Source organism: Xiphias gladius, chromosome 7 (genome assembly GCF_016859285.1).
Source record: "Xiphias gladius isolate SHS-SW01 ecotype Sanya breed wild chromosome 7, ASM1685928v1, whole genome shotgun sequence".
NCBI classification, from domain to species: Eukaryota; Metazoa; Chordata; class Actinopteri; order Istiophoriformes; family Xiphiidae; genus Xiphias; species Xiphias gladius.
The window spans coordinates 8,650,812-8,666,624 of NC_053406.1; the positions used below are offsets into that span (position 1 = coordinate 8,650,812).

At 40.1% G+C, this 15,813-nt stretch overlaps 1 protein-coding gene across 4 annotated transcripts in view; it reads left to right on the forward strand.

Moving 5' to 3' along the window:
* The window catches only part of kirrel3b (kirre like nephrin family adhesion molecule 3b), a 155,620-nt gene that overhangs the window by 117,521 nt on the left and 22,286 nt on the right, over window positions 1-15,813 (forward strand). For all 4 annotated transcript variants that reach the window (XM_040129858.1, XM_040129860.1, XM_040129859.1 and 1 more), the window contains exons 7-8: window positions 8,282-8,387; window positions 15,172-15,320. In XM_040129858.1, the coding sequence (XP_039985792.1) occupies window positions 8,282-8,387; window positions 15,172-15,320 (255 nt within the window). The remainder of the gene's footprint in view (window positions 1-8,281; window positions 8,388-15,171; window positions 15,321-15,813) is intronic.

The window sequence follows — 15,813 nt, forward strand, 5'->3', positions numbered from 1 at the left end:
AATGAATGTCTTTTGAACTGTCTTTTTTTTGGTCCAACTACCTGCCTGATCTGGCACCATGCACACTGTCTCCAACTGTTTTATTTCCTTGCTTATGCCATCAATCTTTTTGAATCTTTTTGATTTGAGTAAATGGACAATTCCCCTCTAAAATAGACAAAGTAAGCCTGGCGTGTAAAACACATTCAGCCTCAGTTGTCTGGGAATCTTTTTTCGATCAAGAAGCGTTCACAGTAAGAGAGGGGCTTTTTAACAAAGGGATTTTGCATCTCTCACAGCCCCTTCAACACCATTAAGTATGACTAATAAAGCAGAAAATGCTATGTAGAGAGCCATAATGACTGACGGCTCCTTTTTTTCATTATATACAACACAAGAGGCAAGCATGGCAAGGGAGGGAATGGAACAAACAGTCCAACTCAGGCATGGGAGTAAAAATGAACAGAAACAGTTGCAAGCGTTTGCAACCCTACTAGTTTGTCCTTGTCATTCTTTTGTCATGCAGTCAGAGAGGGAACTCTGTCCACATGTGAACTGTGATAAATGTTCCATCATAGCATCATCCTCACTTCTGAACATATGATTTAACCCTGAAAAATGAGTGCAGCAGATTTCCAATTAGCATTCCAAAATGTGCTCTTTATGCAATTAAAGCTCCTGAAAACATTTTTCACAGTGTGAGATCAAACTGAGCGACAGCAGAGACTAATTGTCGAGATTCAAATTGTCTCCCACAAGGCTTAGTTTCTCGTTTCTCTGCCTCCATTCTCACTCCCCCACCCCCTCTGCAGACTTGACAGGTAAAGTGTTCAGCACAGTTCAGCAGAGCCTCCGGAGTTTGTGCTAAGATCGACTTCCAAATTAAGCTGCTCCTGAAATGAAACATGCTGTCATTGAACTTTGTTTAATTTGTGTTGGGTATCAGTTGGCTTATTTTCAGTGCTGCCTAATTTGATTTCAAGGTTCTTGGCTCAACAACAGTATTGGAAACAATACATCCTTTTTCTTTTTAAATAACAAAAATACAAAAATATAAGCTTTGGTGCATATGTACACCATATCTGTCTACTGTAAAGACATGTGCTTATGAATTTTGTTACATTTTATGAATGTATATTGTAGACAAATGTTTACAAGCTGAGTTTCCTGTGATTATTCACATTCATTTTCATTTTTGCAACATTACTTCGGTGAATTGATAAAATTCCATTTACAACAGTTCGGTGAAAACTGGTCCAGTACATTTTCCATAATCCTGCTGACAAATAAAAAAAACCAACAAACAGACACAGTTGAAAACAGTGTATTATTACCTCCTTGGCAGAGGTAATAGTTTTGTGAGAATGGAGTACTGTAAAGTTAGAAATCTGGAATCGACTTAAATGTAAATGCACCACATGCTACAAAGAAGGTGGCTAGAGAGTAGCACCCAGTCTTTGTGTAACAATTAAAACAGGTGCTGAATGAATATATGATGGACCACTGGCAAGGGGAATCGTAGCAGATGAAACTCGACCTCCCAGACAGCACATAGGTCTTACTAGGTTTGGCCTATGCGATTGCTCCTCAACAGAGGTCAGTGGGGTAGGACAGCTGAGTAGTAAATATTGATGGGAAGCAGCTGTTGTTATACAGGGCAGCAGCACATAAAAGCTGTGTCCCAATTCAGGGCCTAGATCCTCCAATGAACGCAGCCAACGAAGGTGAGTCCTTTAATAATCTGAATTCCAGGCTGAACCAAATCAGACTAGATAATTCAGTTATTTTCATCTGGGAAATGACCTCGGATGCCCAGCAAAGTTTCAATACCTGAGTGAGTGATTTTGCAAAGTTACATGACACATGATGCATCAATGGAGCTTCCAATTTTCTGTAACACTGTGATTAAAAACAACAATAAGAGAAGCTGGAGTTTATACCTAGCTTCCATTCTTTACACCTTAGCGTGGCATTTACATTGTTAAATATCAATTGTTGTGTTTACCAGTATCTTATAACAACCTGAACCAAAGGTTTATGATGTGTTCATGTTATTATCCCTGACTTTGTGAGTTGTCAGAGACCACTTTAATAAACAATTAAAAAACTGACACCTTTGGAGAGCATTTTAAAATGGGTCAGGCTTTGTCTGACTTTTATTATGTATTCACTCAAGAAGTGCAGGCTCCTTTTGGGGTTGGACGACTTGATTTTCATATTTTTCTTACTCCAGTTAATAATCAAATTAAATTGTGTTGTCCAAAAAAAAAAAAAAAAAAAAAAAAATACATTACCTTGTACTGTCATAGCTCTTTCTCAGCTCACAACTCAAAAAGGGAGGTGTTAATTTATTTGTTATGCATTCATTAATGATAATAAATCAGTAATAAACAAAGTTGGATGCTAATATTTTAAAGAGTCAGAGACCACTGTCAGGCAAGTAGAAAAAGACCAGAAAGGAGAGCATGTATTACCATTTTGGAGCACGAGAAACAGAAAATGAAACATCTCTTTCTTCTGCCCACTGCCCTACTACTCTCTTAGCGAGCCTTTCTCTGAGAAGGTGAAAGCCATCAGCCTACCTATCAGTGCAATGTTTCCTTCAGGCACTCCCTGACAGCTTGTGAAATAAATGTAACACTTGACCATCTCTTCTTTACAACTGTGCTTGGGTGTTCTCTCTATTCTATAGAGAGAACCAGTCACATGTCAGCATCTAACCATACTGGCTCATAATTGTTGGCAGAGTTTAAGGCTTCGAGGAAAAATACGTAGCCAAGCCAGTACTGATGTACAATATGTTTAGCATAAGGTGGACATCATCAAACATTGCCAAATTTCCAGTGCTTTCTATCACATTGAAGTAGATTTGGGTGCTACTTCTTGTGTTAAACATCGACTTAATGACATTCATGTTCCCATATTCATCGATCACATTGTAGATGTTCTTATATAATAAGCTACATTGCAACCTTTTAGTCAAAGCAGCTGGAAAGATGCAATGTTGCATAGTAATGACGTTTGGTTGTTATGCACATATGTTCTGTGATTGTCCAGGGTTGTGTACAACAAAGTGCTACCTTCTTCTATGCATCTGCATTCTTTACTGAAGAGAAGCACCAGTGATCATGTGAATTCATCATTGAATTCATCATTCATCATCATAAGGTCTCAATACTTCTATAAAAATAGTCATAAACATTTGCCCTGTTTAGTGCAAATAAGAAATTCTATTTCATGTTTCTTTAAACACTTTAAACTTAAAAAACTTAAAAAACTTTTGAATTATTTCAAAGCATACAGTCATGTTAAAGTAGTAGATCCCAAACTGGAGAGGGGCAGAGAGCAACTGCAGGGGAACGATGACCATGGGAAAAATGCAGTCAAACTAAGTTGAATGAATGTTATATATGTAGGGAAAATAAACAGCAATAAAGAGCTTGCTGATGCTATTGTGCTGACCGTTATTTCACTAAAGGTCAACTTGGATCCTTTTTTGATTTGATTTTTGATATGATGTTTTTTTTTGGTTCCAAAGGGCGGCATGCCAGAAAAAGTTTGAGGACCACTGTGTTAAAGCAACATTTGTGTTGACTGCGTGGACAGTCCTATGAGTTTCAACTTCAAGTGTTGTTTTATTTCCCTTTTCCTAATCAGAAGTAGGAAATTATGAGTTGACAGCTATTGAAAACAGGGTGGATGCTTTACAAATATTTTGCTGACACTGTGTGATAACTCAGTATTGAACACACAGAAATGAGACTGATATCGATGCCCTCATCAACAACTCAGTAAAACGCCAAATAACAAATAACAAATTTCCCCAAATGGCTGCGTATCCCCTGAAAATGTGGATACTGAGCATTTACACTCTCTGGATAATGCTGGTATTGCCTAGTGCATGTCTCTTTGTGTGTAAGTCCCAATATTAAGAATTAAATGTCTCATTTGTTTTCCTGCCCTGAGATATCTAATTGACTGTATTAGTGAGATAATATTAATAGCAACAAAAGTGATTTAAATCTTCTCTGTCTGTCTGCCCTTCTCAGTATTTTGTATTCCACTCACTTCTAAGCTTAGGTGCCCTTTTTCTCTCAGCTCCACCCTTAAAGCAATCCAAATGAGAGTAATCTAAACACTACGCGGCACATTGCTCTACAGCTTAAACCAGCCTAAATTCTAATGCATTTCATAACGGTATTTTCTTTTTATCATCACTTTAATGCTCATGATTTACATCCATCTCAGCATTTTCATTCCCACAGAAGTTCATACAGCGTTATCTGACCTAGGGTTAGACAAATTAGCATCTAAATACAGTATGTACTGGTGATGTTGCCAAAATGAAAGGAGTTTACAGCCAACAGAGGTGATTCAGAACCCTGGATAGACTGCTGACTTCAGTTGTCCACACCATTCCATTAGCTTGCTGTAATTATTTGATAGCAGAGGGGTTGCTAACCTCTGATGCTGTTTTCTCCAGCAGCATGACTTAACTTGCATTACACCCTTTGGACTTTAATCAGTAAACTCCCTACCCCCCGGCATTAAACCACTGCAGTGAAATATGATTCTGATGCTACAGTTTCATGTCCTGCTGAATCCCACTCATCACACAACTTAAAATATTCCTCAAATATTTTCGAGTCCAGCTGCATATCTGCAGAACATTGCCCCACATAGAAACACGTTTTCAGACACATAGTGGGAAATGAATGCGCTGGGGACGAGCAAAGCCAAGGTTTTCTGTGTGTTTGCATTGCAAACAAGCTGAGCCATGTGGGGAGAATATGAATGCCATTTGTTGAGACTAATTAATAAAGAACATGCAGATGTGCAATTGGGGAGGATTTGTTTTTTGGTAGCTGGCTCAGCTACATGCTCTTCCTGCCTAATCAAGCAGATAATAGCAAATTCATCAGAGACAGAATCTGAAAGTGAGAGGGAAGGAGTGCAAGGATAAGGGGGCAATAACGGGCTCAGCATTTTCTGTACATCAGATTAAGCTTTAATGATGCTACAATACAGAATTATGTCTCATGTGATCTTATATGTTAAGACACAATGTTTAAATATCACACTGAAGAACCTTCTGATGTTCTAAACTAAGCTTTGACTAATATATTTTGATTGCATTTGTAACAAGACTTTGATGCTCATGAACATATTTAGACACTTACAGATGCACTGCCAGGAATGCGGCACTCCTTATTTAAGCTGCTGTATGAAAAACAAAACATCTGCTTTCATTAGACTGAATAAATTCTTTGATGTTCCATGGCTGAATACCTCCTGATCAATATGTTGGACCTCAGGTTGTCAGTCAGTCTGTTCCCCCCTGAAGTATTCCACTACGCCAGCCATATGACAGTCTGCCCATATTGCTAAGGTAATAAGCCACAAGCGGATGGCCCACAAACAGCTTCCCCATCCTTCAGAGGCAGCTGACACTCCTGGAGTTTGAGGCTGGTCCTACTGGAGAACAGCTGTCTACAGTGACCCGGAGAGATTGGAAATTGAGCTTTAAGAAAGGGAAAAAACAATTTATGTTGGCACTATCTCCAGGAAACAGAGAGAAGTTGGAAGATTGTTCCAAAAACACCATCTGGTCTCTACTTTGAACTAACCGATTAGAAGCTGTCGGCCAAGTATAACACAACCCTCCCACTCTACAACCCCCACCCCCCCAAACCATTCATCCTGTTGTTTTCACTGGATCTCCGATCGGTCTTACTATCCCCTTTTCCCTCTATCCATCCATCCCTCCCCCTCTCTTTCCCTTGCTACTACTCTCTTGACGAATCGAAGGAATTAACAGTCTTGCATATTGATGTGGTGTCGCATGATGCATCAAATGCACTCGCTGAGCAGCTCATGCATTTATATATCAAAGCAGCAAATGGACTTTTTATAGGTAGATCTTTCATATCTGAGAGGTGAAAAGTTAGATAAGTGATAGCCCCAGTTTCACACCCAAGGCCCTTGCTGGCAGACATTTGACAGTTGTTGCTCGCATCGCTGTGTTTGCTTGTGGTTCTTCCGGGAGAATGAGCCATCAGACAAATTGCTCGTCTGACTTAGAAATTAATGTAGTCTAGTCTAAGTCTTCATGACATCACCTCTCACTGAATGGAACTGAGGTTTTATTAAGGAAGGGTCAGTTTTTACGCCTCAATCATTTGAAAAGAACTTTAATTAGTAGCCGGATTGACAGTAATGAGCATTTGTGTCCTTAGAAGTATCTTGGCAGCAAGACCAGATAAAAAGGTTGGCATGATTGAAAAGTACAGTATAGGAATGGTTTTAGTAAAAAAGGCTTGTGAATTAGCTTCTACATTACTGCGTCTATTAGCACAGAAGCCACCTCCAGATATATCTCGCTCTCTTTTTATGTCTGCCTCTCTCTTTACTCTCCAGCTTCTTGCTGGATTTTATAACCACTGCCACATCTGTCATTTTGCCCCTGAGGTTCCCTCTGCCCGTATTTTTGTCCACACAGTTGACCACTCGCAATGCTAAAACACCCAAAGGGCATCTAACACGGCTGGTCAAGGCATAAGATATGTGTCCTGTTTTATAATGACACACACCCACATTCCCTTTCATATGCACACATACCTTCCTTAAACATGTGCCCACAGATGCAAACACACAGACACACACAGTTGGCTGCCCAGTACCTGGAGAGACTCGCTGGTTCACTGACGCCTTCAATCTTCCAGAATCCACAGTGTTTTCTTTCCTGGCCTGGGGAGAACTGGCACAGGTGGAGCTTGTGGTGGTAGGGTGGTTGGTGGTTGTGGGGTTGGGTGGCAACTGTCCTGGAGGGAAATGTGTCTGCTGATGAGGAATAAGGTGTGTGTGCATGAGTGGGGAGGAATACAGTACCTGGACCAACCGCCCCTCTCTGGGGCTTTGTGGCAGCTGAGCCAGCCCAGAGCATCTGCACAGCTGCAGGGTAAAAAGTAGTTTTCCTACACTTTACAAGTGTAATGTTAAGTTTGAATTATTTTTTTTTCAGTATTATTTCATCTTAATTTGGTCAGCAGAACCATATATAAATGGAAATACCCCATTCACACTCAGCCTTGGAGATGAGTGCAGGCCATTTTCCAAGTATGTGTTAAATATGACATAAGAAACTCATGTTAGCACAAAAATTAAGATCATGGCCATGATGTGTCGGACAATATTTGGTTTCCTTGAGAGCTAACTCATAATGTATATGTATATTAACTGTTTACTCAATCCACCTGATTCTCCATTAAAACAGGTCAGTTTTATGATTTTTCCTTGCTGCATTTGAAGCTCTCAATAAAATATAACCAGCCTCTTTTTAGAAACCCTGACAAATAGCTTCACCTACTTGAAATTCAGTCTCTGAGTCTGTCGGGTAAATAGCTGCTTTGTTTCACATGGGACAGGATTGATATGGAAATTAATTTATCCTAATTGACAAAGGTGGGATTCTTTTTGAAGATAAGTAATAATTTGTTTATTAAATTTGCATAATCTGAATCTTGTTTTTCTAAAAACTGTTTTGATTGTACTGTATCACAGAGGTTGTTCATTGCTTTAATTGCAGTGGATTGCACTATGGACTACTCACTGTTTGTAAATTGCCATTTACTGAAACTCATTATCAAGTCAAGTTTTCCTTTGATTCGCTCCTTATAATGTTGCTAATGAATATTTGAGAATAAAAATAGCATGTTCTCTCCCACACCTGTGAAATACACTACAGTGTTAGTGTTATTCCCAGACCCCTAGGGTGAATGGTTGCAAGATTAAAATAGGGCATCAAATTATTCAGGAGTAATTGCCTATTATTTGAGAGAAAATGCTGTCACAAACTGATTAGTTGTCACAACTGTTCTAAGTGCTGCCACAGTTTATTGTAAGATCATCTGAATTCAAAAGATTTCCACCTGGTGGTTTTAAGTGGAGCATATTTACCTACAGTACTGTATATGTGGTACATCTATATAAAAGGTTGTCAAATCTGTTTTGGTTCACGAGAAAAAAACTTTTGCCACAAATATGTGCCCTGAATAGAATTTATTTTACATGTCAGTGTGTTTGGCTGTTTTCGTTTGTGGTTGCATGTTTTCTAAGCAATTTATAAGGTGTCTACTTTGTCTTCTCTGCAAAATTTGTGTTATATTTTCTCTTCTCTTTCCAGGCCTTATTCAGCCAAAGAAAATGTCATCAACATAGTGTTCAGGCTTACAGTTCACTATAGGATGTTTGAGGAGGCTGCCAGTCCTGTAATTGGTTGTCTTTGTGTCTCTATCTTTTTTAGATCTCCCGCTTGTCAATCTCTCAGTGGAGCCTCAGCCTGTTCTGGAGGGCAACCTTGTGAAATTCCACTGCTCTGCAAAGGCCAACCCTCCTGTCACACTCTACAGGTGAGATCATAAAGACAGCACACACACAAGTCATGAATGCACAAAACGTGAAAGAGTTACAATTAACTTTAAATGAGGTCCTCTCTGATAATTTGCTGATGGATAATATATTTTCGCAAGTCAAATTTACCACTTCATTACTGATGGCAATAATCATTGCCAGACACCTTCTTATGATGCTATGACACTTTTATATCAGCCCACACTTTGAAATGAAGAGAAGAAAAACACTGAAACACTATCATGCTGAACAATTTAATGAAACTACACCTCAGAAAAATCATTTGGGAAACCTTGTCATGTTCCAGTGGGTTGCAGCAAAGCAATGTGGTGCTTTGTTGCGTAGCTGTTTGCTTTGTGGTCATATCATCTCCCTTGAACATTAAATGTCCATCAGTGTGTTGGAGGAAATCTGGAAATATAATGTGCCTAACATCTGATGAAGCTGTAAGAATGACAGCTTTTTTCTGAGATTGGGTTGTGTTCCACGGTATACAGTAGAAAGACAGGTTCCCCCCAGGGGTCTGCTAGTGTTTGTATGTGTCTGTGTGTGGTACAGTGTGTGGTACAGTAATGTTTTGTTTTAAATTTAAATGTGGCAAAGACGGGACTCTCTTTCACTCTCATAAGACGCGGTTATTCGACTACACTCGCAAGCAGCAAGATGGCACGTGACCAAGACTCCAAGGAAGGTTCAAATGTGCCTTAAGAATAAAATCTAAGCATAAGAGAAAAGATCATTTAATCTGATGAAAAAATTAAATTATACTTCACCCATAATACCCACCTTATTGCACATCATTCCTACTGTGAAGTGGTGCAAAGGATGTCTCTCAGTGGTGGGAGACATGGTGGTGGGGGTGCTTGGAATCATTATTGCCTTTTCTGAACATCCAAAGACTACAGATTGGAGAAATTCTATACATGTGAAATCATCACAGAGATATAGTGGGTTTAGACCAAGAATTTGACGGCTTCTCAAGGTCTCAGTGCTGCAAAAGCACCAACTTGACTTTTTGGTAACAGTTTTGAGAAAATGTTTTCACTCTGGCTATTACTTAAAAGTTGTTGAAAAAGAAAAAAGGAAAAAAAAAATTAAATTCATTGTAAATTCGACTTGCAACAGCAAATATATAGAAAATGTCGAATTCCAGTGCTCTCTGAAGGCATTGTACAAAAAGAGCAACTTTGCACCTTTCGTAGTAGTACATGAGTCCATGTTTAAATAGAGTTTGCTCTATGTGTGTCGGTGAAGTTGTAACACATGCACCATTTTATGCTACAGCTAACCCTGCAGACCTTTTATATACAGGTATTCGACAATCTTATTGCCAGACAGAGTGTTAAAATCTGCAAGAATCCTGGATTATGTTGATTTGACAATGACATCAAATGAAAGATGAAATGCTGGACTGTGACAGGCCATGACCTGTGCTTTCCTGCATAAAAGTCGAACATGCTACATGTGAACCCACCACCCCAGCCTCAAGGCCATTACTTTCCACTTTCCTACAGAAACGGCTTTCTACTTCTTCCACTGGCAGTGGCAAATTGCAGAATAAGGCACTGAGAATATAATTCCTAGGGATTATGGGCTGGTATTCAAATAAATAAAACAGACTATTTATTATTGTTTAAGGAAATACACAGAGCAGTCTCTTTTTCCATTATAAACCAAAGCATTTGCTGCCAAACATCTTTGGCAAAACAAACCCACTGATAATACTGTGAATCAAATAGAATCTAAATCTTGAACATATCAAATCAAGTTATAGTAAAAACAGTGGCAGCAAACTAAACAAATGGATAGCCAGATAAAAAAAAGTCTTCCAACAGCTCATTGTGCAGCAATCTTTCCTACCCTAAAATACTACTGCTCTTCAAAAATTCATAAAGCTCCTGTCCTCTCACCAATTTCCCGTATTTATTGAACCTTATTGATAGACATTCTCAATTGCCCTTGCTAGTAATTCTTCTTACTATATCTGTAACTGTGATGAAACAAAAAATGGCCTTCCAGAAGTGTAATACTGAAATGATTTTTCAAGAGATGGCTTCCTGTGTGGGAGGTTTTAAAAACCCAGCAAAAAATAAATTGGACGAAATCAATAGCAAAAGGAACAGGCCAGCTCTGAATCTTGTAATGGTACCGGGAAATAAAATGGATGTACAACACACTCACAGGTGGCAAAACAGAGATGTTGCCTTTTTGATGGATTCTGCCCTTTTGAAAAAAAAGGAGGAGGGAGGGCAGTGATATTGTGGAAAACAAGGTTTGTATTTGATTGTGTAGGTTCACAGCAGAGACAGGACGTCTATTGCGCCTGCAGATGGATTTCACCTCTATTGTTATGAGACTGGATCAATGCTAGAATCAGACTTCTCCCCAGGGGATCAAGAGCTAAGATGCAATGGCAGTCGAGATGACTTTTTCTTTTAGTATGAAAACTACAGAATGGAAAAAGGTTGGGGGTTGAAGCTGAAGGAGACTAAAATCACCACTTGCTCACTGTATCATTTATTTCTTACTTTCTTTCTCTTTTCTTTCGCTGTCTCTCTGCTGTCTGGGTTTCTGTCATTCACACAATCCACTGTAGGACTGAATAAAATCCAGACAGACTAATACCTTTCGAAACTTCAAGGTTATACTCTCTCAGTTCTCCAGTTTCATACTGTCCCATTTAGATTTATCTGCAATTTATACAAGTGCGTCAGGACTCCCATGCCCCATTGGAGCTCAGGGCATGGTAGACAGGGGATTTTTGGTCCCCATAATGCTTGCCTGAGAGGCTTCGACTAGGGAGAGCCCCCCACAAATTCCCCCTCTAGAGAGCAATATCACAGAGGAGAGCAGGAAGCTGGTCAAGCAGTGTGGGGCCATTATTCAGTGCTAATACTCTCTGTCTACCCCAGATCAGATACAGCACAAGGACAGCGTAGTTCTTAGACGGATGGCCTCTTTTCCATCCCCAAGAGAGCCATCCATTCCCAATGTGCACTGCACCACTTTGCCGTCCTCCAATTCACTGGACACTTGAGACACTGGCCCAAGATAGTGGGGGCACTAGTTAAAGGCATGGTGCTTTCTGCTGCCTACAACCCTTTGTGATTGCCAGACTGGTTCAATAAATCTGACTTTAAACATGGAATTGGCTGTAGGATATATTTCTACAGATACTTGAACCTTTGCCAGAACACAGTTTTGGGGGGGGGGTAAAGAGGGAAAGAATGAATTAGGATGGGAATGGACTGGAGAGGACTTGGTTTGGAGGCAGGTGTCGGAAGAGAAGATGATAGTGGGGCTGAAAGTGTGAATGAAGCAAGAGTAATGGGCATTTGTTTCAGTCAGCACTTAGGGAATCAACGCTTTCTGAGAGGGAAAGATGATTGGGTTGGAACATCTTTATTACTGTTTATGATGGCAGTAGGGCTAACTGGCATACATCACAATCACTCAACCACCCTATGATGAAGACTCAGAGGGTTTTCTCGGATCCAAACAGGAACCCACCAGAGAGAAGAAAAAGAATAACAAACAAAGCAAATCAGGTCCCTCGTCTGCACATACAACCATGCACTGAGCAACAACAAAACCCCCTCCTATGCACGACACTGCAGCAAATAGCAACCCAATCCTCTTCACACTTATAGTCTCAGTGCTATTTGCTATTTGCTACTACTGGATTGTTTGTTTGCCTTTGACTGACACTACAATTACGATAACTTCTGTCTTTGCAAACCTTCGAGGTACCTAATTGATACATTTTGCTTGATGCCACTATCTGTTTTTGGGCACGGCCACTATTCCCTAACAACATTGTTTATTCTTACGTTAGCTGCAGCCAGACGTGCTTAAAACGTGTGCGAAAGAAAGTGCTTTATGTATTACTTTTTAAAGAAAAAAGTGTATCTACGTAGGGTGCAACACCTTAAATGTAATTGGTTCACTAATTCACAGCATAATTGCAAAATTGTACATTAAGTCGCATGGGTTGTGCAAACATGCAAATTAATGCAATTTGGAAATTACCCTGAAAACTTGGGACTAAACTCTACAAGTCCATAGTAACCCCAGAAGGTTTGGCATAACTCGGAAAAGTTAAGAAGAATGCCATGGAAAAAAGTCTCCTGCATACCTGTGAAAAGTTTTTTTTCTTTTATTCCTGACTTCAAAGTTATTCCCAACTTTTTGGGGCTATCCCTAACTTTTCAGGGTTAATGGCATAGCCCACATTGTACGTCTCTTTGTTGTCAGATACATATACATACATGTAAATATCTGTAGAGCTTACTGCTACTTAATAATTCCTTGGCAGATAATAAAAAAACCCCACGTCAAAACTACTGCATGCTATTACTAAACCCACATATTTATTTTATATTCCAGTGAGAATTCAGTAGTCATCACTTTCAGAATGCATGTTAGGGAGAATGGAACCGCACTATGCTGTGCTTAACCATGCCGGTAATAACTCTAAGGGCCTGATTTACTCTGGGTGTTGATGCTGATGGCACAGATACCTGTCTAATTTAATTGTTACTGTTTTATTGCCTTAATCACATTCAGTAAATACAAAACTCTGCCCCTCCTCCACGTCTCCCTCATCCTCTGTTTCCATTAACAGCAGACCTGTTTATCTATATAACAGTGTTAGTTTACACACCTGTGCACACGCATTAAAAACACGCCGTGCAAACAGACACTCACGCTCAGAGCCACTCGAGTTTACAGAATTCATACCCTTTGTCCGAATCAAATCCCTGAATAGGATACAGCAGTGTAAAGTGAGTCAGCTATTGAATAAGCTTGCACTGGCCCTTCTAACCTCCCAAAGGGAATGCAGGTGTTTGTGTTACACTAGGCCAGCTATGTTTAGACATGAGTCTTGGACAAGACCCAGCACACCAACAGAGCTGTCTTGCTCCCTGTGGACGACGGCATTCTGTGTCTGCTCCCTCTAACACACAAGGGCTCCCAAACCTGGCAGCGGCAACCTCCAATCGGGAGCAGCTGGCTGCCCGAACATCTGTGCTTATCCCGTTACAAATCCTACAGTATGAGCTAGAAAAGTGAAGGTGGAAGTGAGTGACATATTGATATTTATGCAACCCTATCACCATCATTATTGTCACTCAAAAAGGAGATGTTCAAATTTCTATTTTTGCTGAGCACTTTTTACTTCTGTGATGTGATTGAAACGTCCGGAACAGCTACTAAATCAACTTTGAGGAGACATTGTTTTTTCAAATGCTGTCTCCAAGACCAAGAATGAAGTTTCAAACTCACAACCAGTCTAATTCATATCGCCCTAATCCTCATCATCTTCATTGTAGTCACCATTCTCATCTTCATCCTTATCATCCTAATCATTGTCATTATTGTCTCCACCATCATTACCACAACCGTAACTAGTGTAATTCATTTCATCATCACCATCATCATCACCGTCACACAAACAGCAGCGGAAACATTCATATTCATATTCATATTCAGGGACACACTGCTATGAACATCAACACTCATTATCATTAACCTAATGGTTTTCATATTTGTTATCTTTCAGTATGTAGCATCCACATGACTTTCTATTCCTTGTGCTAATATAGTGAGGTTATTCTGCTACTCAAACAATTAGACTTTGTCGATGTAAGTGTGTATTTGCCAAGTTATCCAGGGGAGAATGCATTGGCTTTTACTCACGCAGACATTATACAAGCACTGCTACTACTGGATCAGTTGTGCAAAAGGGCAGACAGGCCATAAATAACCGTCTGCCCTAATTTAAAAATTTTTGGAAACACAGGTGTTGAAGCGCTCTCAGAGCACTGTGTCCTTTTGACACAAGAACCCAACTCTGAAAAGATCAACTTCTGGGGAAAAAAAAAAAAAACCTCAAAAAAATCCCATGAAGCCCAATTAGAATTCTGCTTCACTTCACTTACTGATTGAATGAGGTAATCTGTTTTCATTTAAATGATAGTGTTTCAGTCAAGCATGGGGCAAGCTTAGTCATGGAAAACAAATGAGTTCCCTATCCTGTGAAAACTGCTCTCAGTACTGATAGGAATTCAGGAGACAGGCACCGGTTCTGTTGTCATTGTTTTCATGTGCCACATCTCTATTGTGGAGGATGGTAGCGTTTAGACGCATGATGCATTGTATATCCCACAGCACCATCTAAAATTTCCAAAGAGACCCAAGACAACCACAGATGCCTTCACTTCCCTTTTATAAATGGGCCTTGTCTGTTGAAACAGCAGAGGGCCATCCACACCACGCAGAGCGAGGCGCTGTTGTCCGTGATATCATAAAAGTATCACATAAACACTTGGGGAGTGTCTGTATTCCCGTCACAGAAGCTATCATTCAAAAACGCAAACAGATGTTCTTTACGTGATCCCGTGTCAATGTATTAACGTCAGCTGTTGTGTGTAATACAGTACGTGTCAACCACCGTCTTCAAAGGTGGAGGAGCTACCCATTTGTCATTCTGTGATTTGTTTTTCTTAGCTGGCACCCTGTGCTGAACTCTCTGCCTGGCTTAATGAGGAACGTGCTGTCTGCTCCCAGTCGCTGGGGAGCTTGTCACAGCATGGAAGGCTGCCACAAAAATATGCTGAAGCCAGCACAGAAAACCTGCCCCAGAATGATGATTTATTCACACAAAAGAAAGCTATTGACATAAGGAGGTGTGAAAACATGTCTTAATGCCTTTTCTCCTTTTCCTTCATCTTTCCATTTCTTCCTGCCTCTCCATTCTCTGCCTTCTAATCCTCACACCAGGTGGGCCAAAGGAGGAAGTATGATCAAGGAGGTCTCTGGAGACACGTATGAGGTTACTGTGGACCACTCCTTCTTCACAGAACCCGTTTCCTGCGAGGTTACCAACCCTCTCGGCAGCACCAACATCAGCCGCAATGTTGATGTTTACTGTGAGTGGCTCCTTAAACAACACTGCATGCCTGTCAGTAATGGCAGCAATGTGATATAATTAAGGATTTTTGTACATTTTTAATATTTTGGTGGTGCAACCACAGCTGATGCTTATTACCCCAATCCTTGCTACCCTTCACTGGTAACCTGTGAGTTTTAGAATTGATCTTAAGATTTGACTGCTTATTTTTAAAGCCTTGAATGGTCAGGCTCCTGCCTATATCTGTGATCTACTCACTGCCTATGAGCCTGACCGCTGCCTGAAATCCTCCAGCAGGGCTCTACTAACAGGTCCAAAATCTTGACTTGTCGCTAAAGGTGACCGGGCCTTTGCTGTGGAACTCAGGCAGGCAAACTCAGTATCTTCTTTTATATCTCTTAAGACTCACTTTTATAGCATGACTTCTTCACAAGTGTTGGTATTTGTTGTTACTATGAAATTATTTTATCTTGTTATATTTTATCTTTTTGATCTTATTTACTTGCGTTATC